The 20,460-nt window shown below is 33.0% G+C and overlaps 2 protein-coding genes across 3 annotated transcripts in view; one reads left to right on the forward strand and one right to left on the reverse strand.

Annotated features, from left to right (window-relative positions):
* Window positions 1-683: 683 nt before the first annotated feature.
* LOC144847901 (uncharacterized) lies at window positions 684-19,094 on the reverse strand. 2 transcript variants are annotated; one of them, XM_078704475.1, is made up of 4 exons: window positions 18,967-19,094; window positions 3,894-4,001; window positions 2,413-2,526; window positions 684-1,672 (listed from the first exon to the last, which is right to left on the reverse strand). In XM_078704475.1, exons 2-4 carry the CDS (start codon window positions 3,977-3,979, stop codon window positions 1,513-1,515), a joined length of 360 nt encoding a protein of 119 aa, XP_078560601.1. In that variant the 5' UTR covers window positions 3,980-4,001; window positions 18,967-19,094; the 3' UTR covers window positions 684-1,512. The 2 variants fall into 2 exon arrangements, with proteins under 2 accessions (XP_078560601.1, XP_078560602.1); XM_078704476.1 differs by having other exon boundaries at window positions 3,903-4,001; window positions 18,967-19,087.
* LOC144847898 (tetraspanin-11-like) overlaps window positions 2,032-20,460 on the forward strand; it is a 44,091-nt gene continuing 25,662 nt past the window's right edge. Inside the window, exons 1-2 of the mRNA XM_078704471.1 lie at window positions 2,032-2,083; window positions 3,867-4,021. The gene's annotated coding sequence lies outside the window, so the exon portion shown is untranslated. The remainder of the gene's footprint in view (window positions 2,084-3,866; window positions 4,022-20,460) is intronic.

The following is a 20,460-nucleotide window of genomic DNA, read 5'->3' on the forward strand; positions in this document are numbered from 1 at the left end:
ATTATTTGTATTGTTAGTGATTATTAATTTAGTTATAATTTATACAAATTGTTTTTAATATTTTATTCCTTTTGATGTTCTCAAAATATGATTGATATTAATGAGAACACTGTGATAAATGTTACGAAATGTAAATATTTATAGATTACACTTTGATCACCTTGTGGCCTACCTTTGCTACATACTTTTATATAAAATAATAAACAACATTTAAATAAACCACCTACGTCTTTTCCGTTTATTTATAAAATAGGCTTTTATCGATTATTATCGGTTAGTTCCGTGTGGTAAAAGGTAACACGATAAAGCAGTATATTACAGTAGACAAACAACATCCGGTTGTTCGGCATCATGCTATTCTGCATCCGGTTGTTCGGCATCATGCTATTCTGCATCCGGCAGTTCGGCATTAAACTGTTCAGCATCCGGCTGTTCGACACCCGGCTCTTGGGCATCGGGATGTTCGGCATCCAATAATTAAAATCACATCTTTTCGCAGAGCATACAACGAAAGTCATAATGCATCATTTTAATTTGCATTTTTTTCACATTTTTCCTGAATTACACTTCGTAAAATTACAAGCGTCCATTTTAAAACGGAGCACCTTTGGTGGAGAAATGTGCATTACACAGAGTTTGTCACATACTGTATGTATACAAAATAAAAAGTAAACTCAGTACTGTAAAGTTGTGCTTGCGAATTTATTACCATACTTATAACACGACAATAAAAATAATTAACACCATCATTTTAAACTTCCAAACACTAAACGTTTTTTTCTTAATATATATTGTTTTTACAATTTAAAAGTACACTTGTTTTTTGTCAGTCAATTGGACAATATAAATATATTACACTTTAATAATGCACTGGCCCCTCAACACGATAACTGGATGTAATGTCGCACAAATACAGTACATAGGTGATCCGGTGTATTGTATTGTAGACCACTTAATAAAGATCATGAGGATAATAACATTTTGCCGATGCACAACATTTATGTATCGTTTTTTGGGAACTACTTGTAACATTTTACCACCCAAGAAAAGGAGAAAATGGAAAAGTTATGTCATTTTATTTAGGACTCAAATTCAATTTAAAACCACCTCAATAGTTTATATTGTATTGTTTGGTAGAGAATGCTTTACATAAGTTAAGTGACCATAACCATAATATAAAAAAAATGGGATGAGTCTACAAGAGGACAAAAAAAAAATGATTTAGTACAATGCCACTGTTAAATCTGGACAGTAGCAAACTTGTCGCTAACACATCCCTTCTGTGTGGGACATAAATGTATACTTGCTGTCCGATCAACTTTAAGAATATAATTAAAATATGTACCAACTCTAGCACGATGGAGCAGTTACCCATACCCATTTAGTCAAAAAGCAAGATATGTTTTCAGATATGTTTTGAAGATTTGTGTTGCTTCTTGTTCTCTTCTTTCACATACAGGTTTAAAATCAAACGATATAGTCTTTTCTTTATCATTGTCTTCATACATTGTTTCAAACATTAACGTCGTTGGATTGTGTTGAACGCCTTTTCCTACCTGGTCCACTTGAACCAAACATTCCTCCGCCTCCTTTGTGCAATGTGCCGATAGCTAATTCTCGGCCAACTTTAAGTTGAGCACAGCCACCAAACCCTTCGCATCCACGTTTTTCTCTGTAATGTACATATAATAATATTAAAACTAGTAGTTGAGCCTCTATTAAGAGTTAAGAAGAAGGGGAAAGAAGTTAACACATAATATATTGTTTCTTGTTCATAACGGAGAAGTGTCCACCTTAATGACGGTGTCCCAGGGGAGGGAGTCAATTGTATCATGACAAATAAAATGGACTCGCATATTACAATTTAAGAATTTTAGCAAAATACTTTGAGTGACCTTATTTGTTTTATCCATGTTGGAGTAGGCCTGTCTGTTATGTTGTAAAAGAAATTGGGCCAAATTTCAAATATTGCCGCGTAGTAATCTTTAGCCGCCAGTCATCACTCACTCACTCACCAGGATTCCGCGTTTAGTAGTCGTCATCAACACAAGTCAGCAAATAAAATTAATTCATCAAACGTTCCGTAAGTTATGTTATTCACAGATTTGTATTGATCTTGATTAGACACAATGGTTTACTACTCTGGGACGTTTTACGTGTATATATGTTGTGTGTTTTCTTCCTAGGCCTTGTGTTTTTGGGATCTTTCGAGAGTAACAATATTGAACTAGGCAAGCAGAGTGGTCGAACGAAACTCGAGCGGTACGCCAAATACCGTTTGGAGTACAATGGCGCTACTGTTAAAAGCTACTACTTCCACGAGGCAAGCTTTGAATCATCAGTATGATGTATACGGTCGGAAAGTAACAGTTACTACAACTGAAAGTATAATACTAAAGAAACCATACTTACTGTTGTAGTTGGTTATGGTTATCGAGATCATTTAGTTCTGCCCATTCATTATATATATCAATTCTATCAGCCAGGTCCCGTAAAAAGTTTGATGAGATGATACCTCGTCGTTCCCTTTTACAGAAAATAATCACAATTTGAAAATAATTAGCAAAACAAAAAAAGAGAAAGTAGTAGAATTAATACCTTAAGAAGACACTAAGCTTCGGGGCGACAAATGTTTCCCCTTATACTTGGTTCCCACTAGAGACGCTACACAAGACGTAATGCAACATAAGTTAGTTGACCAATCACAAGCGATGAATTATTCGAACTTGTCATTGGCCAACACGCTTGCGTTGCGTTTACGTCCTTACGTTACGTCCTAGTGGGAACTAAGCTTTAGAGGGTCGGCCGAGTGTTAAAACATTATTCATGTGTCCCCTTTAAGCTTAGTTCCCACTAGAACGCAACGCAAGGACGTAAACACAACGCAAGCGAGTTGACCAATTACAAGCGACAGTTCGATTAATTCATCGCTTATGATTAGTCAAATCCCTTACGTTGCGTTACGTCGTTGTGTTGCGTCTCTAGTGGGAACCACGCATTAGTAATGTAATGTGATATAGCGCATTCCACAATGTGCTGCCTAATTAAGCTTGGTTCCCACTAGAGACGCAACGCAATGACGTAACGCAACGTAAGTGATTTGACCAATCACACGTGATGGATTATTCGAACGGTGGCTTGTCATTGGTCAACTCACTTACGTTGCGTTTACGTCCTTGCGTTGCGTCTCTAGTGGAACCACGCTTTAGATGTGGGTTTGTACATTATTTAAAATTGAAACTCAATATTCCAGAACCAAAGAGTGTGTTGGATACTGTTCTTTATTTCCAACACTTCCAATTGATCTGAGCCATTTCTGTCATTGTTTTCACGACATATAACGAACTGTGGAAATTTACTCAAATAACGCAAATATAAGAAAATTAAAGCTTGGTTTTTCGCTCCTCCCAATACGACCCAACGCAATGAATGTACTACGCGCACGTAATTTTACAAACTGCAACTTCTGATTGGTAAAATGACTTGTGTTGTAATTAACCTAGGGACTAAAGCGTTTGATCGATCATGCCAATTTAACGCCACACGATGGGTATTTTTTACGTGTTGTGTCCCCATTTATGTATAACAACATCTTTTTATATAAACTAGTCCTGTATCTATAAAATTATGACACATGAATTGACGTCAGCGCCATTTTAAGTTGTTTTTATTTGCCTTCAATAATTATTATTGGTCTGATTGTGTTACATATCATATTGTGCATTTTATAGCATAACATATTTATTATCATTTTGTAATACCATAATATAACATAATCATATAATATTACGATTCAAATTGAATAATGCATTGTATCATGCCATGCATTTAGATCGTATAAGTTGATCTTTTATGTCTTATTGTAGTTATGAGGACAATAATATCTGGTGTACTTTACATACCTACTGGCTGAAGCTGATTGGACTATACAAATTAGTAAGCAAGATATTAAAACACTTGATATCCATGATGTATTCATGTTTGAAGATGGTCGTATATCCCTACAAAAAAGATGACAGAAGTTAGTAATTCTTTTAATTACTTTTTAGTATCCGTTGTAAATGTTATTGATTAGTTTATGTACAACTGTTCGGCTAGAATTACAATCGATATTCACTGGACATTGTCAGTTACAAATTAAACGTTGTAGTATGTAGTCTGCGCGTGACGCGAACACGTTGATTATGTACATTTTACTTTAAGTCTTTTGCGGTACAAGGTGCATTTGACGATATAAACGCTCACTGAACGACGATTGGCTACCTACTACTACTAAAGTCCACTTTAACGCCGTATCGTATTTACGGGTACATTATACAATCGCGGAATGACGTTTATTTCGTCATCGGCTACGAGTGTACATGGTAAGCCTACACTTGACGCGATATCATGAATGTCATTTTTTTATCATGGCATGGTACTGGACACTTTTTCATGAGGCCCTAATCCAGGCATATGCACTCGACATAAACACGCCTGGTTTCTGACCGGGTCTTAACTTCTGCATGTAGCCCACGTAAATCAAGCGTCAAACATAGTTTATACTTATTCACGCGATTATCTTTCATACCGTATGAAAACTGATCATCGTAGGTTTTTTTTTTACAATAAGATAATCAAAATGTGTACAACGATTGATAGAAGATTGATACAGATAGCAGGTAAATTTGACAGGTTTCTTCATTACAACGAAAATATTGTTTCATTACTATAATTAACCCTTTGGTTACACAAACTCGCATTGTGTTTCAATACATTAAAAATAATAATTAAATCTGACGTAGTTGACAAACGCATTGCCACAGGGGCGGCCATTGATAATACTAATGAACAATCCATCACTCATTAGAATTTTTTTTTTAAAGAAAATTCGAATAAGTTGTCACATAAATGATGAAAAAACTATATATCAAAATTCATCTTCAAACCTCATTAAAGGCATAGCACAAGGGATGGTGTCGTGTTATTTTGGTATAAGTTTTTTATACATCAACCCGCCCATCTCCCCCATCCCCCCCATCCCAAAATAATGAACAGAATATAATATTACATAACAAGAATAATTAGCATATTATAATGGATTATAATCCATTACATTGCCTGAGGCACAAATAGCAAGATTTCCTTGGCATTTCGGATGTGATATTATATTGATCAAATCTACTAAGCGAATATTGTAAAAGATAAGACGTGAATACAGAAAACAATGTTAATAAAGAAGAGTGTTGATTTGGGTGTCGATCTAAAAGTGTGTATGTTGTACGTTGTTATGTTATTTGTTTTAAATACATTCGGAGTCACATACTGTGGACACAAATAACGGTAAATTACGTTATAAAATGCGATGACATTATTAAAAAGGAAAGCCTTTTTATTCGTTTTTTTTAATAGAATACTTTTAAAGTTTAGCCCTAACAACTTCGAATTGCTCTTAATGGGTGTCTGAAATGTTAAATCAAATCAAATCTTTACTTGTTCCATATATAAAAAGGTGTACATGGAAAAATTGTTTTCCATGACAGAAATATTGTAAAACAACAAAAAAACGTTTTATATTGTTACTATTATGTCTATACACGTCGATGAGTATTTGGTATGCGAAAGACTGTTTTGGTCGTAAGAAATTTATTAGGATTGGTTAAGTTAGTTAACCTATGCAACTAAGACGAGATACAGCTGCTGATTGGCACATGCTCCTTTCCCCTAGTTCTTGCGCTTCTCTTGCCATTTCGATCACCTTCTAAACGTCCTCATGCATGACGCACATTAGTTTGCATATACCAGGATTAGGCTATTTTAATGTATCCATGCAATTCGGTTTATTCTTAAACCGGAGATATTCAATCAGTGTTTAATATTTACAAAATGAAACCCATGGTAACCGTGCTGCTGACTAAACACAAACAAATCTTGTTAAAGAGATCATTTAAGAAAAAGTCGGATTCTCTCTATTCTGCCTCGTTTAAAATCACGATGAATTAACAAATTCATCTCGGAACCGATTCTTAAAATGACTAAAACGTGCTCGGAAACCGATCTCGACACAATCTTATAAAGAAAAATGTGATGCAAGTCACGTACAGGTAAGGCTCCATAATTAAGACATAAACCAACACGTTGTGATATGTAATGATTAAATGCTTCTTCTGACGACATAGGCCTAAACAATTTCTATTTCGATAATCGTTAAAGAGTAAATACAATTTATTAAATACAACCGCATGAAAATCAAATTAATCGTGTACCGATAAATATTAGTCAATTTTTACCTAAACCGTATATTCATTCGACATTTCGACTACTTATTTCTAAAATGAGAAATTGCGGCTGAACGCAGAGGTTTCTGTAATGTACTCTGGATTTGCATTATCCAGTCACCATTATCGATGCGCTTGCGGATTTTGTCAGTGCCGAATATTCCAACATTGTAGTCGTAGGAATGATTAGTGGCGCTCTTTAAAGAATGGCAAAACTGCTTACTTGATTTCTGACTTCTAACTGACCGCCAAAACAAAAAGCTTTAGAGTACAACGTCAAACGAATTAGTGATCGAAAAGACGCACCTAAATCGCGCAGTAATGCTTCTATTTTGTTTAATGTCTCAATTTGATAAGTCAGATAACCGACGTACCTTGTCACATGCTGTTAACGGCAGATAGCATTTGAAATCTTCAAAATTCATTCGCTAAAGCTCAGGGTTTAATTCGTATGTTTTTAATTGATAATTTCTTCAACTTTGCCCGTATTTTAACGGAAACGTCAGTGTTTTCTTTGCAGGATTTAATGTCCTTACAATTGTTGTGCGCATGTTTGTTAACATAACACACTTTTTACATGCTGATTTATTATAACTGAATTTTTGAACTCACAAAAGGCTTTACTTATCATTTGTCAATAAGTTAGTTTCTTGTTCACATGACGAAGATAACACTATTACAATGTAAAATTGAAGTCAATGTAGGTATTACATCCCACGTATTCTCAATATAAATTTTGATCGGATGCTTAATAATCTGGTATTTAAAAAGTTTGTTTTCATATCATTAATGTATAAATGTATTAATATATGTTTTTCGTTCAACACAATAGTTCTAACTATAGGAACCTAGTGAGTGATGTGGTTTAAGTATGAACTCTTTACGGAAATGTAGTGCGGGCGTGAATAACCATTACCTGTCTGTAGGTAATCGTGGAATATTCGTTTTAGTAATTGCAGTGTTCATGAATGTAATAATAATGATATTTATTTGGCATATCAAGTACAATCTTGCCAGGAGCAAGCAATAGGCATGTAGGCCTGAACAGATTTAACTGCCCTTGCTCCAACATTAACAAAGTAATTATTTATAACAAAGTTAGAAAATTAGTTAAAATGACATAAAAATAATATATGAACTAGATATTCAAAAGAAAAAAAAATGTGTTAAATTGAAAATCAAATGAAATTAAAAGAACATAATTGCCACAAATCAGTATTTTATTTATTTTATTTTCAATCTTTCTACATAACAAAAAAAAACATATAAGTATAACAGGGGAGTAGCGGAAAAGCAAAAGTAATAAAACTGTCATCTTGTGATGTGCTTCACCAGCCCCTGTCAACTAGGACGATACAATGAAACCGAGATTATAACAAAAAATATAGAAAAATACATAGAAAAATATGTATGATGAAACCAGGTGATTAGTGATTTGAGCTTTTAAAGTTGGCCTACCAAAGAGCAATTTTTAATATCTTCTGGAATTTTTTCGAATAGTCTAGGAAAAATTACAATAAAGTAGGAAAGACAATTTGTTCTATAATATTATTTTATTATATTATATAATAATGATTTTTTGTATAATATACATTATTGAATGAATAAAGATGGGAGAGACCCATAAAAGATAAAAAAAAAGTAGGAAAGTGGTGTAAATCCTTACTGTACGATAAGGGACATTTTTATACTCTATGTGTATACGTGTCATGCAACACATTTTAACAAACAAACGCACACGAGTAGGGAAAACTGGAGAATTCAGACACCCCTTTGGTGGCCATATTGGATCCGAGGTGGTGGATCATTTTCAAATGTAGTTAAAAACCTTCCCAGTACAATTCTTGTCATTTTAATACTCCATGTTTATGTGAGTACAATAATGTGTATAACCGACACACGGTTTCTCTTACAAACGCATCGATGGTATTCATCCAAAAATTAATATAGTTCTAAAGAGGGACCCTAAAGTCAGTAAGAACACAAAAGAAAACATGTATTGTATTGCATTCTAAATGTTACCGATTCTGATGGGTTTAGTCAAACGTATATTAAAAAAAAAATCACTGTAACACGATGATTATGCGGACTAGACATAGTGATAAACATACTTAGATTATAATGAAGATTTAGAATAATAATGATTAGTCATGACTATACTATTCTGCAAATGACCCCCAAGTTAACCAAACATCATAAACAGAGGATTATTTGGTTTGTACTGAATATCTTAAGACAACATTATTTTAGCATTTAATCCGAGATATTAATATAAACTACTATCAACACAAAATTCCTAAAAACAAGCATATAAAGTATCTATTTTCTATACAAAAAAGTATCATTTATGCGTACAAATAAGATGGTCGAATCTCTTTTGGAAGACCGTTACCATCAATTTTAATATATTAGTAGGCGTCTTGTAGCATGGAGGTGTAACAGATATGTTACCTCCATACTCGTTACGTAGCTACAGTAGATCGTAGGATAATGAACGAATTAAAATTATAGTGTAGACAGAGCTTTAAGGCGGTGGATGCGAATTTGTTAAAATCACTTTAGATGTAGATAACGGCCGTCCACTTTTAAATGACAGCTAGGCTTGCATGCTGATTAAGATTGTGAACGGAAAAAAAAATAACGGGTACTGGCTATTACTGATCATTTTTTATACCAAACAGTAAGGCGCACTTTCAACTGCATTTTACTTTTGATTTAAATCACTTGCCCGGCAGCACGGATGTGTATAATGTTGGCAAGTTACAGAATGGCATGACATATATAATATACAGTACAGCATACTATAAAGTCGTTCATGTAAGCACCTTTGCATTGAATCCGATACCTTAAGAAATGTATAAGCCACTAGGTTCAGGATAGGATAGAAGGCCCGCTGTACAGGGCGCCGCTGTTATATTTTTGTATAATTATGTTACAATACAGCCATTGTATAAACACAATTTTTTACTTCGCAAACATTATGTTCTTTGAGGAGAAATTATAATATTATATTCACATGCTGTTTACTTTTTTTGTTTACATAATTTCTTGAGAGATGTTTATTACAAGAAAAAAATCAAAATACGGAATTTATGCTAAGTAAAAATGTGTCTACACAATGGCTGTATTGTTCCAAACAGCGCCCCGTACAATGCAAATTTCCTACCACGGTTTTCGAATTGGTAAGACATAAACTAATTGTAAGGACAAATATATAATATTAGGACTTGTACGATAAATGTTAAATTTATAATAAATCTATGCCTTAACTATTGGACACATTTCTTGAGTACTTTTGGAGCGTGTTCATGATTATAATATTTATTATAATTTAATCATCTTTTTCAAGGCTTAGAAATTTCAATTTTATGAATAAATAAAAATAATAATAACATTAAAAAAGTACAGCTTAAGAATAATAAGGCGTATGTAATGAAAATGATAACTCACATTAAAAGATTACCGTGCATTTTTAATTTAATAAAATATTGTTAGCATAAAGATTAATTCTGTATAACACATTTACGAGCTCGTAAGAAAAATTAATAAACAGTTAATAGAATAGATTAGTTATATATAAAAAGGATTACTAGCAAACTCATTCAGTAATTTGCAATAGCCATGTACAATTTGCTCCCTTCTCAATTCAATTCATTTTTTTTTATTTCGGAATTTCTGGTCCATAGAAAGTAAATTACATAAATGAATTAAAAATAAACAAGACTGTACTAATTAGTACTACTCATCTCAGGATAGCATTCCACATGGAGAGCATCTTTAACTTATATATTATCCTTGTTTATTTCCATTGTTTTATACCATTTAAAGCAATACAGTATTTAATATACAGTAGTAAATATAATATATTTTTAAAAATAAGCTCGTATAACGCGGTTTTGCACTTTAAATGGCTAGCATGGTATACACTCCATGTTGAATAAAGCAATTTAACATTACATTGTGGAGGCTTATATTGCCATGATTTCCACGTACTGAAAGACATCAGAAATTTTGAACTCTCAATTAATATATTTTTCAAAATAATTTATCTAATAAAAAAGATGTGGACAATATAGAAACATGCTATACTTGGTAAGTTATCGTTAACATTTCTCTATTGGAAAATGATGAATACAATAAGCTTATAAACATTGTTTTATATAGATCGGTTATTAGTAATTTAACTTTGGTATATACAGTGTTTTAGTAGTAGTAGTATTATTTAATTGTTTTCCCACTGTGTATGGTAGATTTGTTATTACCAACTGAAGAAGATCAATATACCAACAAACAAAAGTAAATCAAAGAGTATTTTTATATTTGGTGTTGATGACCTATGTATTCTTCCTCAATGCAATCAATATACATTTCATTATCAGGCATCGCAAACTGAATTAAATCAAGACGTAATTATGTTTACGTCCTAAATTCTTTGGTTTGTACGTTAATAACTATTTCTTATTAAGTAAACAACGATCCCATACAAGGCATGTGATTGTTATAGGTCTCTCTGATTAATAAAATTCAGAATTTTAATATTGTAGTACAGTGTATGTTTTTGTAAATGTCTGCATTATAAAGTTCAGTGATCAATCACAAACTGTTTGTGCGTGATTCTCTCTGCGTATCTCGGTTTATTCAAGTCATTCAAATGGTATTTAGTATTCATTGACAACTCTGCTGATTTAACAAGAGCGAAGCGTTACGTCATCTTAGAATCAACCCTAGAGAAACATAGACACTATATCATAAATTAGAAAGCGTCGAAATGACGGGTGCGATGGCCGACCTACATGATGTAGATACTATTAATTATTGTATCACCTAACTTTATCTTAATCAAGTCTATACAGTTTTCATATTAGGTCAAGATTTGGCATCGATAGTAAGATTACATCGTAATCTGAGAGTTAAGACATCGCTGATGCAACGCTCTCTGTTGCCACGCTTGCGTACAGAATCTTATTATTCAGCAATCTTACCACTTCCCCCGGGAAATAAGCATCATCTTAACAAATAATGCGCTTTAAGATTGCTTCTACAATTATGCTAAGGACTCGGAACCTTCTTGAAAAAAACTGATGTGAACTGTGATAATAACCAGATACCATTTTCAGTCACTTTTGTTAGATCATATAGATGATTGTGAACCTTATTGTGTCTGTTCAACCTGATTAATTACGACTCATCGTAATAAAATTATAGCATGATTTATCACGTTTGTTCTAGAGTAAATGAAGCCATACTGAATCTTGGATATCCGTAGATTAGAGGGATTAAATGTAAATCACTTGGTGAAGGATTAGCAGTAATAATTTATCACAAATTGGCGAATGACTTTAAGATGAATGTCCCGGAACTGTAAACATTAATAATGTATATGAATTTGATCTTAACTTTCTGAAATATTGAATAAAAGTAAAAATATTAGCACTCATTCTCTTAAGCTCTGTCTACACTATCAAACTTCTATATATGGACATGATGATGTCATATCACTACCATAATTGGACATATCACTACCATATTTGGGCAAATCACACTTTTTTGTCAAACTAGTTTGATAGTGTATACAGTGCTTTAGATTTCCGACAAATTGAGAGTGGGTAAATATTTCGAAACAGGTAATGTTGAGTGTTTAAATTTTCTAATAAAAAACAAAGTGAATGATAATTTAGAATTATTTTTCTTTTCTCGTTGTAGCCGAATTATTTTATGTTTTCTTATAATATGAACCGGTTTGTTATTTCATTAGTTTCCAGTTATAAGCTAAGTTAACCTTTACCTTTAAGATGACAATTATTTGTAACTTTTGATTTTTTTTTCTACACAACTGTACAATATCAATTATGTAGAAATATTTAAAATATATAAATATAGTCCTATATTGTTTTTAGAGACAAGTAAATAAATATATTTATCAAAATCCTATTTGCAATTGCTGACGAAAAGAATATTATAGAAAATAGAAATTATACTCAACTTCTACCACAACATAATAAAGCAATCGAAACAAACAGAAGTAAAATGTCAAAACAAAAATGTTTCTAGAATTCAAAAACATATTTTAAAGTTTTACTCTAAGATAAATTTTTAATTGAAAATATAAATAGGAACTGTAACTTATACCTACACTTAAGCCAAAAATCTCTAGAGGGCGAAAGTAATTTCGCAAAGAAATGATTAGTTTTTACTTATACAACAATAGAAGGAAGAGTTAACCTTCGTATAATAATCCGAACAAATTATCATAAATGACTTGTTTCTCTTTATAATATTCAAATCTGTTTTATTATTAAAGATTTTTTCTAAAAACGATCAAATTCAATCAAAAACCCATTGTTTGAAAGCTAATTTGACTATTTTGTTTTGCTTTAAATTAAATTGTTTTCGACTCAATTTGTGTTCAAAGTGTATATTATTTGACAATAAAATGGCATATTCAACAACAACAATTAAACAAATGATTTTTTTTCAAGGGGACAATACATCTTTAACAGTAGCCTAATGCAGTTATAGTAAGATTCCATAAAAATACTGAAATAACCAGTTTCGATTCATTCGTTTCTTATGGGTTTGAACAAGCATTGATGAGTTGTAGCATTCATTAGTCGGTATGTTTGTTTTCGTGATGCCAATATCCTGTCGTGGGTCCTAAACTTTCCCCACAAGTATAATGTACAAATAATGAATGTTTGTGAGTTAAATTTGGAGAATATTTCATGAGTTAAATTAGATTGACTCTTCTATTAATGAGGTGAAGCCGAGTTAAAAAGTCAGGCTTTCAACGAATGGAAATATTTTCAACTTTCATCTTCTACTTTTCTAAAGTAAACGTTATCAATTAATCCGCTGTTTCCATCCTGAAAAATGGTCTAGGCTATAGAGGCTAGGTCATTAGGATAGCGCTCGAATTTTGATTGCGAGCAAACCAAAGTGGTGGTTTCCGAATACACGCTCACCTCGTGTTGCTGCACATTGTTTTAAAATGCTTAGGTCGACAGAAAGCTGTACACGTGCGATAGAACCATTCAATATAAGTGTTGCTTTGTTGATGTACACCACGTCCACCACCACACATTAACATCCATTAACTTGTTAAATTACTTTTAAATGGTGAATATTGCATTCAAATAGAAAAATATGTATAGGTTAGTATCCGCTTCCAAAAATAAAGATTATCAAACTTTGAATAGGTTATTTTGTAGTTTTAATAAAGTTAATCACTTCTGTAGAAAAAATGAAAATAAAAATAAATAAAATAACATGATAAATGGTTAAATTCAACCAAAAATCCATTGACTGGCAGCCAATTTGATCATTTTTTTTGCTTTAGGCCTAAATTGCAGTTTTTTCAGGTAAGTAAATTTTGTTTCGATCTAATTTTTGGTCAAAGTGGATAACTATTATGTGAAATTAAAATTGCATCTTTAAATGTTAAAAGCTTAAAAAACCCCAAAAAAACAAAAAGCACGATGAAAACAAGCGGAAAGGAGAAAAAAAGAGGAAAGTAAAAGTTCATGTCAGAAAGTCCACCCAAACCGAAGTATTCGCACTCATTGCTAACCAGGGTTCGAACAACTAACTTCTATACAATAATATTCTCGTAATTTTGATTACAATAACATTAATTACGTAATATTTTCATCTTGTGGCTTCATGCCTTAATTTAATCAGAAGACAAAAATACGATTATGTTAAAGTAGATTAAAGGATCATAATTAATTAATCATGGTTTCTCTTTCAAATATTTACGTAAACTAAATATATAAATAAACACTGACGACTGTCGAGTAAGTATTTATTTCGTAAATCCTGTTTTCAAGTGTCAGCTTATGCGCATGCGTATTCGCATTTTCATCTTCCAAATTCCTGATTCTACGAATTCTAGTTCCATGAGCTTTTTGCTTCAACATTATAGATTGTATTCCTTGCGAAGCGAAACATTGCGCAGCCAATCATAGTTCATGAAATGAGTTGTAACGCGTTCATTAGCAGTCATGCTTAGCGAATACAGACACCCGATCAAAATAACAATCGTACCTATTGTCTGTGTAAATAATCTTAAAGGCCAATTTACACAGACAAGCAGTAACGGTAAGCGGAAAACCGCGTAGCTTGTCCCACGTACCGCTCGTCTGTGTAAATTGGCCTTAAGGGTAGCGCGAAAACATTGGATTCGCGAGAATGAATTCCCATAGTGGAAATCGGGCTATAGATAATGAATTACAAAAATATTTTATATTATGTCACAAAAAAAAGATTTCTTTTTTGTTGGCACACATGCTGCAGCAATTGCAATAGTGTTTATTCTTGAATCCCTCTTGTGTATTCGTCTTACAAGATTTATAAGCAACACTTTACTCACTAATACTGTGGGATAATCTTAAGAGAATACTGTCGAAATGATTGTAACATTTGAAAGTCAGCTTCGTTGGATTGTCCATGTGCCGACAGATTTATTGGCAAAAAGATTACCAGACAGGGCACGGGGGCTTGAGTTGAATACGACCAAGTGAATGAGTACGTCAGCGGTACAGTGTATCAATATGTGACGTTAGTGCGACGATTTTAGTCTAAAATATGCCAATAAAAATTACATTATGGAATAATGAAGGAACTATGTGTGTCTGCTCTCGGGTTTTTGATGGATGCCATCATGAATCTATTTATGGCAAAAGAAATGAGGATATTTGAAAATTATTTTTAGATTTGATACTAGAATTTGAAATATGGGTTAGGGCTCCGTGCACTAAACACGAAACGGCGTACGATTTGTTTATATTGCTGAGACTTACGGAACGAGTTGACCAATGAAAAGCGACAGTTCGAATAATCCATCGCTTGTGATTGGTCATATCATCACCGTAAACTAAGCAATTTAAAACCTAATTGTACAATGGAAATACATAAATAAGGTCTTCACTACTTAAAAGGCAGTGTTTTTAATAAGGTAGAATGGGTTTAGCCCCTAAAGGTTTTAAATTTATATAGCGCAAAATACAAATAGTCTCTATGCGCTGTTTAGCACAAGTGTGAAAATGAAAATGTTAATGTAAAAAAAGAACACCGACTAAATTGACCAAGACAACAGAAAAAAAAGTCCGAAAACGGCCTCTCACATCACCACACTTTTTCACTAACTTGTCAAGACAAGATAACAATTTTGGAACAGCGACCACGAAAGATTGCTCCCCATATGACTTCAATCTACACCGTGGATAGTCAAGAGTGGTTAAGTCAGACGTTGACCGGACCGGAACATGAGTTAAATTATGATGGTTATTATGGTTGATTATGAATACACATTTACTGAATAAATTCTTACAGTATACAAAGCTAAGTAAATTGTTTGTTTCAAAGCGACATAATTTGACGTTGCCAAGCCTAATTGGTCCTCGCGTGTCGCTCGAATTTTACAACGCGTGTTACCCGCCGATAAAAGATTTATATATAATATGTATATGGTGTTGTTGACCCGTAGTGATTAAACACTCAGTATAGTGTATTCTTCCTGTGCCAATGTATCTTTGTATAAATAAAGAAATCTTTAAGGCGAAAAATTGTTTAATTCATAAACGACAATCGGTTTGAAAGACAGTAATTAACCCAACGGAGAGGTTACAGTACGGGGTCAGATGTATCGCTGACTGATTAGCCAAACAATCTAGACAATTCGACCTTCTTACGGAATTGGAAAGAAAAATCAAACAAAACTATAATAAACTACTTACAAATAGTAAATTGCCTTCCGGTATATGAAATATGCCATTACATTGCTATTTTTAATTCAATTTACAAGACAAATTAATTTATTTATTATGTGCTGTATAAATTAAAAGAAACCGAAGTTGTCTTTTTATATCGACACGACTAAAAACCATTTCTGTCAAAAGCCATATACAGAATGATCTGCAATAACACACTTGTGACGCTGCTAAGCCTATGACGTTCTCCTAGCTCTATGTGACGCTCTTCCTAGCCCTATGTGACGCTCTCCTAGCCCTATGTGACGCTCTTCCTATCCCTATGTGACGCTCTTCCTAGCCCTATGTGAAGCTCTTCCTAGGCCTATATGAAGCTCTTCCTAGGCCTATATGACGCTTTTCCTAGCCCTATATGACACTCTTCCTAGCCTTATACAATGCTCTTCCTGGTCCTATATGACGCTTTTCTTCGTCATTATGACGTTCTCTCTAGCCTTATGACGCTCTCCCTAGCCTTATGACACTCTCCCTAGCCCAATGACGCTCTCTCCAGTCCTATACGATACCCTACGACACCCTATACGATGCCTCTACCTAGCCCTATATGACGCTCGGTACTAGCCTGCTGACGCTCGGTACTAGCCTGCTGACGCTCGGTACTAGACTGCTGACGCTCGGTACAGCCTGCTGACGCTCGGTACAGCCTGCTGACGCTCGGTACTAGCCTGCTGACGCTCGGTACTAGACTGCTGACGCTCGGTACCAGCCCTATTGTCTTTGGCTTAGTAATAATATATGAGTATGGAAATCATCAAGTCTTACGTTATCTCTGTTACCATTTGATCTTTACAATTTGAAAATAAATTAAGATTAGATAGAAATAATGTAAGATAAATATTAGATTCGATTAGATTAGCCTTGGAATGATGTTACTATGTATCCATTGCATAAAACTAATAGCAAGTTATAGCATAGCCCTTGAAATATTAAAGTTCATCTTCGGGACAAAACGTCATTGTTGATAGTCATGAACAACTGTGTTCGCTTAAGGGATGTGAATTAGTGTATTGATTTTCTATGTAATCTGTTTTCTTTCTATTTAAACTTATTACACTACATATCAAATAACCAATTTGTTTTATAGAAAAAAAGAAAATTAGTGTGTAATATTCCTAAGGGTATTTATTATGTATATAATAATGCTTAGGTGAAACACAAGAAATGATATGTAAACTCAAGATAAAGGCCATTAAACTATAAAAGTAAAACACTGTTAACATGTTAGTTCGGTAGTCATAGTAGCATATTAATTTCTATGAGATAATATCATAAACATAATTTAGAAAACATCCAAGAAAATGCGTCATATTACAAACATAATTCATCTTCGTTGCAAATTGATTTCAAATTTAATCTTAAATTTAGCCTAACATTACAAATATGTTAAAGTATACGGATGGTTAATGTGTACGTAAAATGTTGAAGATCGAGTTACAACAGCATAGCGGTTGACGTAGACTTACACACTTACTAGAGGCATAACATAACGATATCAAGTGAAATTCTGTGCAAGTTATTTAAATGATATTTTAGATCGCAACCGTTAGACGAATGAATTAGAAGAAGCATTGTACCGTACCTGTTGTAGGCCTAGCACACACACCAACTTTGGGGCGTTTTTTACAACTATTCGAATCATATGACGCTCTCCCTAACCTTGTGACGTTTTAACTATCGATGTGACGCTTCCCCCCTAACCCGTCATATCGAGATACAATGCAATCAATATAGTTGTGAACGTATACAACAATACTTTAGTAATCAACTAGGAATCATAACACATAACAAATTGTATGTAAACCGTAATCAAGTGAGTTTAAACATGTACTGAACGTACTGTATGAAATCGATTTACTAGTTTGTTACGGTATATGGCAGTCAGCCACATTTGTATAGTATCATCATTACTGGTATTCCCAGAAAATCCTGATCCTTAAGGAAGTGATCGCAAGTATTTCCTTCTACATTAGCCTACTCAATAGTATAGATATCTATAGTATAGATATGTTGGGACAAATTCGTTCAAATTTTAGTTTAGAGCCTACTCTTAATAACATGTTTAAACAATCTAGTCTAGAAGTCTAGATAATGTTACCAATGTAGCTAAAAATGTGCTTGACTAGATAATAGCAAATAAACGCTGTTAATGTGATTTTCATTTGTTTCAATACGGTCATTCTTTCAGGGATGAATTATTTTAGTGTGTTTTTTTACAGTAAAGCTATAGGACAAATACATGTTTTCAACAATCACTTCTTGTTTCTTTACACTGCTCTAGTTTGGTTCCAATCGAAAGCGTTTGAGCAACAAACCCGTTTGAATTAATTAAGCTTGGTTTTTACTTACACGCAACGCAATGACGAAAGCGCAACGCTTGTGATGGATTATCCGAACTGTCGCTTATCATCAATTCGTTTTCGTTGTGCTTACTTCCTTGAGTTGCGTCGTAATGGAAACCAAGCTTTAAGTTTCTATTATAGATTTCAACGAGGTAATTCTCTTTCCACCGCACCGAACTAACAAATCAATAATATTAGGCATACATATTTTGCTACAAAATTCAATTCAATATACTAAATAAATAATAATCAAGTAAAATTTATTAATCAAATTTAAATCAGAAATATCAATAAATGATTCGACAACAATATGATATTTTAGATAATATCAATTTTGAAAAGATCAACATTTGTCTCTTTAGTATAATGCTTTACTATAGAACAGCATTAAGTTGGCTAAATGTGTTATTCTAAGTACAGTTTCAAAAAGTTGGGCGTCTAAAAGCAAATATGTGATGCGTTTAAAATATACAAAATTAAGAAAACATGTTTGAAAATATTAAAAAGATCAAACCATACCAATTTATATACATTCAGAAGTGAGAGAATTTGCTACAATATCAGAATTAATGTGTTCTTAATTGATAGCTCGAAACTTCTTACCTGAAAAATAATTGAAGCAAAATCCACTATACGATATCTTGTGTATCCCACCTTAGTTCTTTCAATTGTAAATTGTGTTCACACAAGCAGATAATTTCTCAATCTCATTTATACCTCGACAAGGCCAGTCTACTGGCCAATGTATATCTCAATTGGTTGAATCTATTTTGCTGTATGACGTCACAAGTAAAATCTTTATTGGTGCTGTTTGATTTGTTTATAAGGACTTTGATATTTAATAACGCATGTGGGTGATCGCATCCAGGATTGAATGGTCACAAACAATTTAATTGACTATGCATTATCGTCAGTAAATATACTGGTAATTGGGATGGTATTCTTTTTTTTTCTTCAAGTCGCTGATTTGTTTTCAACCAACTAACCCACTATGTATACTATAAAATAATGACGTTCAATTAGACGGAACTTACGTACATCTCGTATTTTTAATTCACGGAGTAGTTGAAATACCTGTAAATAGGTGAAACGGTCAATTAGATGGGCGAGTGATTCATAAACGACACATTATCGGCACACAAACATATTTAGTTAATTCTTGAGTTATGACGAGGAGACAAGGTGACGAGCGTATTCAGAAATCGTATTATCATTTTTTGTTTCGAATTGTGTTTTTTTTTAATGAAAAAGGAAGATTCATTAAATCAGACTTTGGGTAGGTTACTATGTAGTTTTAATCAAGTTAATCACTTCCGTAGAAAAAAAAAAGAAAAAAAATTTCACAAAACAAAATAAATGGTTAAAGTTAACCAAAAAAACATTGGCTGGCAGCCAATTTGACTATTTTTTGCTTTAAATTACAGTTTTTCAGGTAAATACATTTTTTTTTTCAATCCAATTTTTGGTCAAAGTGGATATTAAAATGGCATATTCAACAAAAAATTGTTTTAAGAATTATTTTTTTTCAGGGGGACAATACATCTTTAAGGTAAACGCGATTACAATAGGTGATTCGATGATTTAAAAAGGAAAGATATGGGTTCTAGACATAAAATGGTTTGCTTTGAACTTAAGCATCCTTTGCATTGTATTTAAAAGAAATTGGAATGGGGAGAGGGGAACCCCGCCACATTTTTTTTATATCTAAATGGAGCACAGGCATAATCTTGTGTAAATAGTTACACAGACTTAACATCAGTAAACGATTCAAATGTAGCCATGCACTTGTGTTATCGCTTTTGGCAGTAATGATACATCTCCAAAGTACACTCGACCCAGATGTAAATTGTAAATCAAGATATTTACCAAAAGCCATATAATTAATTACAAAACGCAACTGTTTCAAACATTGTTCTTAGTTGTGAGGTAATTAGAAGAGTACATTAAATAATTTAATTACATTACAACGATTACCATGTCAGAGTCAGAGTTCGAATCCATCGGTGATACATCAGTATAGGATGTGTATATTATTTATTATTTATTAATTTACCAATGATATTGGCACAGATATGCTAATTATAAACTGTTATCGTT

The sequence above is a fragment of the Antedon bifida genome, chromosome 7 (assembly GCF_963402885.1).
Source record: "Antedon bifida chromosome 7, ecAntBifi1.1, whole genome shotgun sequence".
Classification (NCBI taxonomy): domain Eukaryota; kingdom Metazoa; phylum Echinodermata; class Crinoidea; order Comatulida; family Antedonidae; genus Antedon; species Antedon bifida.

What these genes read in the sequence shown, in the direction of transcription:
- LOC144847901 (XM_078704475.1), bottom strand. Translation starts at nt 3,979, where the DNA reads ATGAATACATCATGGATATCAAGTGTTTTAATATCTTGCTTACTAATT. An exon ending in TCAGCCAGTAGGTATGTAAA is followed by an intron (nt 2,527 to 3,893) that starts GTACACCAGATA and finishes TTTCTGTAAAAG; the next exon opens with GGAACGACGAGGTATCATCT. An exon ending in AACCATAACCAACTACAACA is followed by an intron (nt 1,673 to 2,412) that starts GTAAGTATGGTT and finishes TGTACATTACAG; the next exon opens with AGAAAAACGTGGATGCGAAG.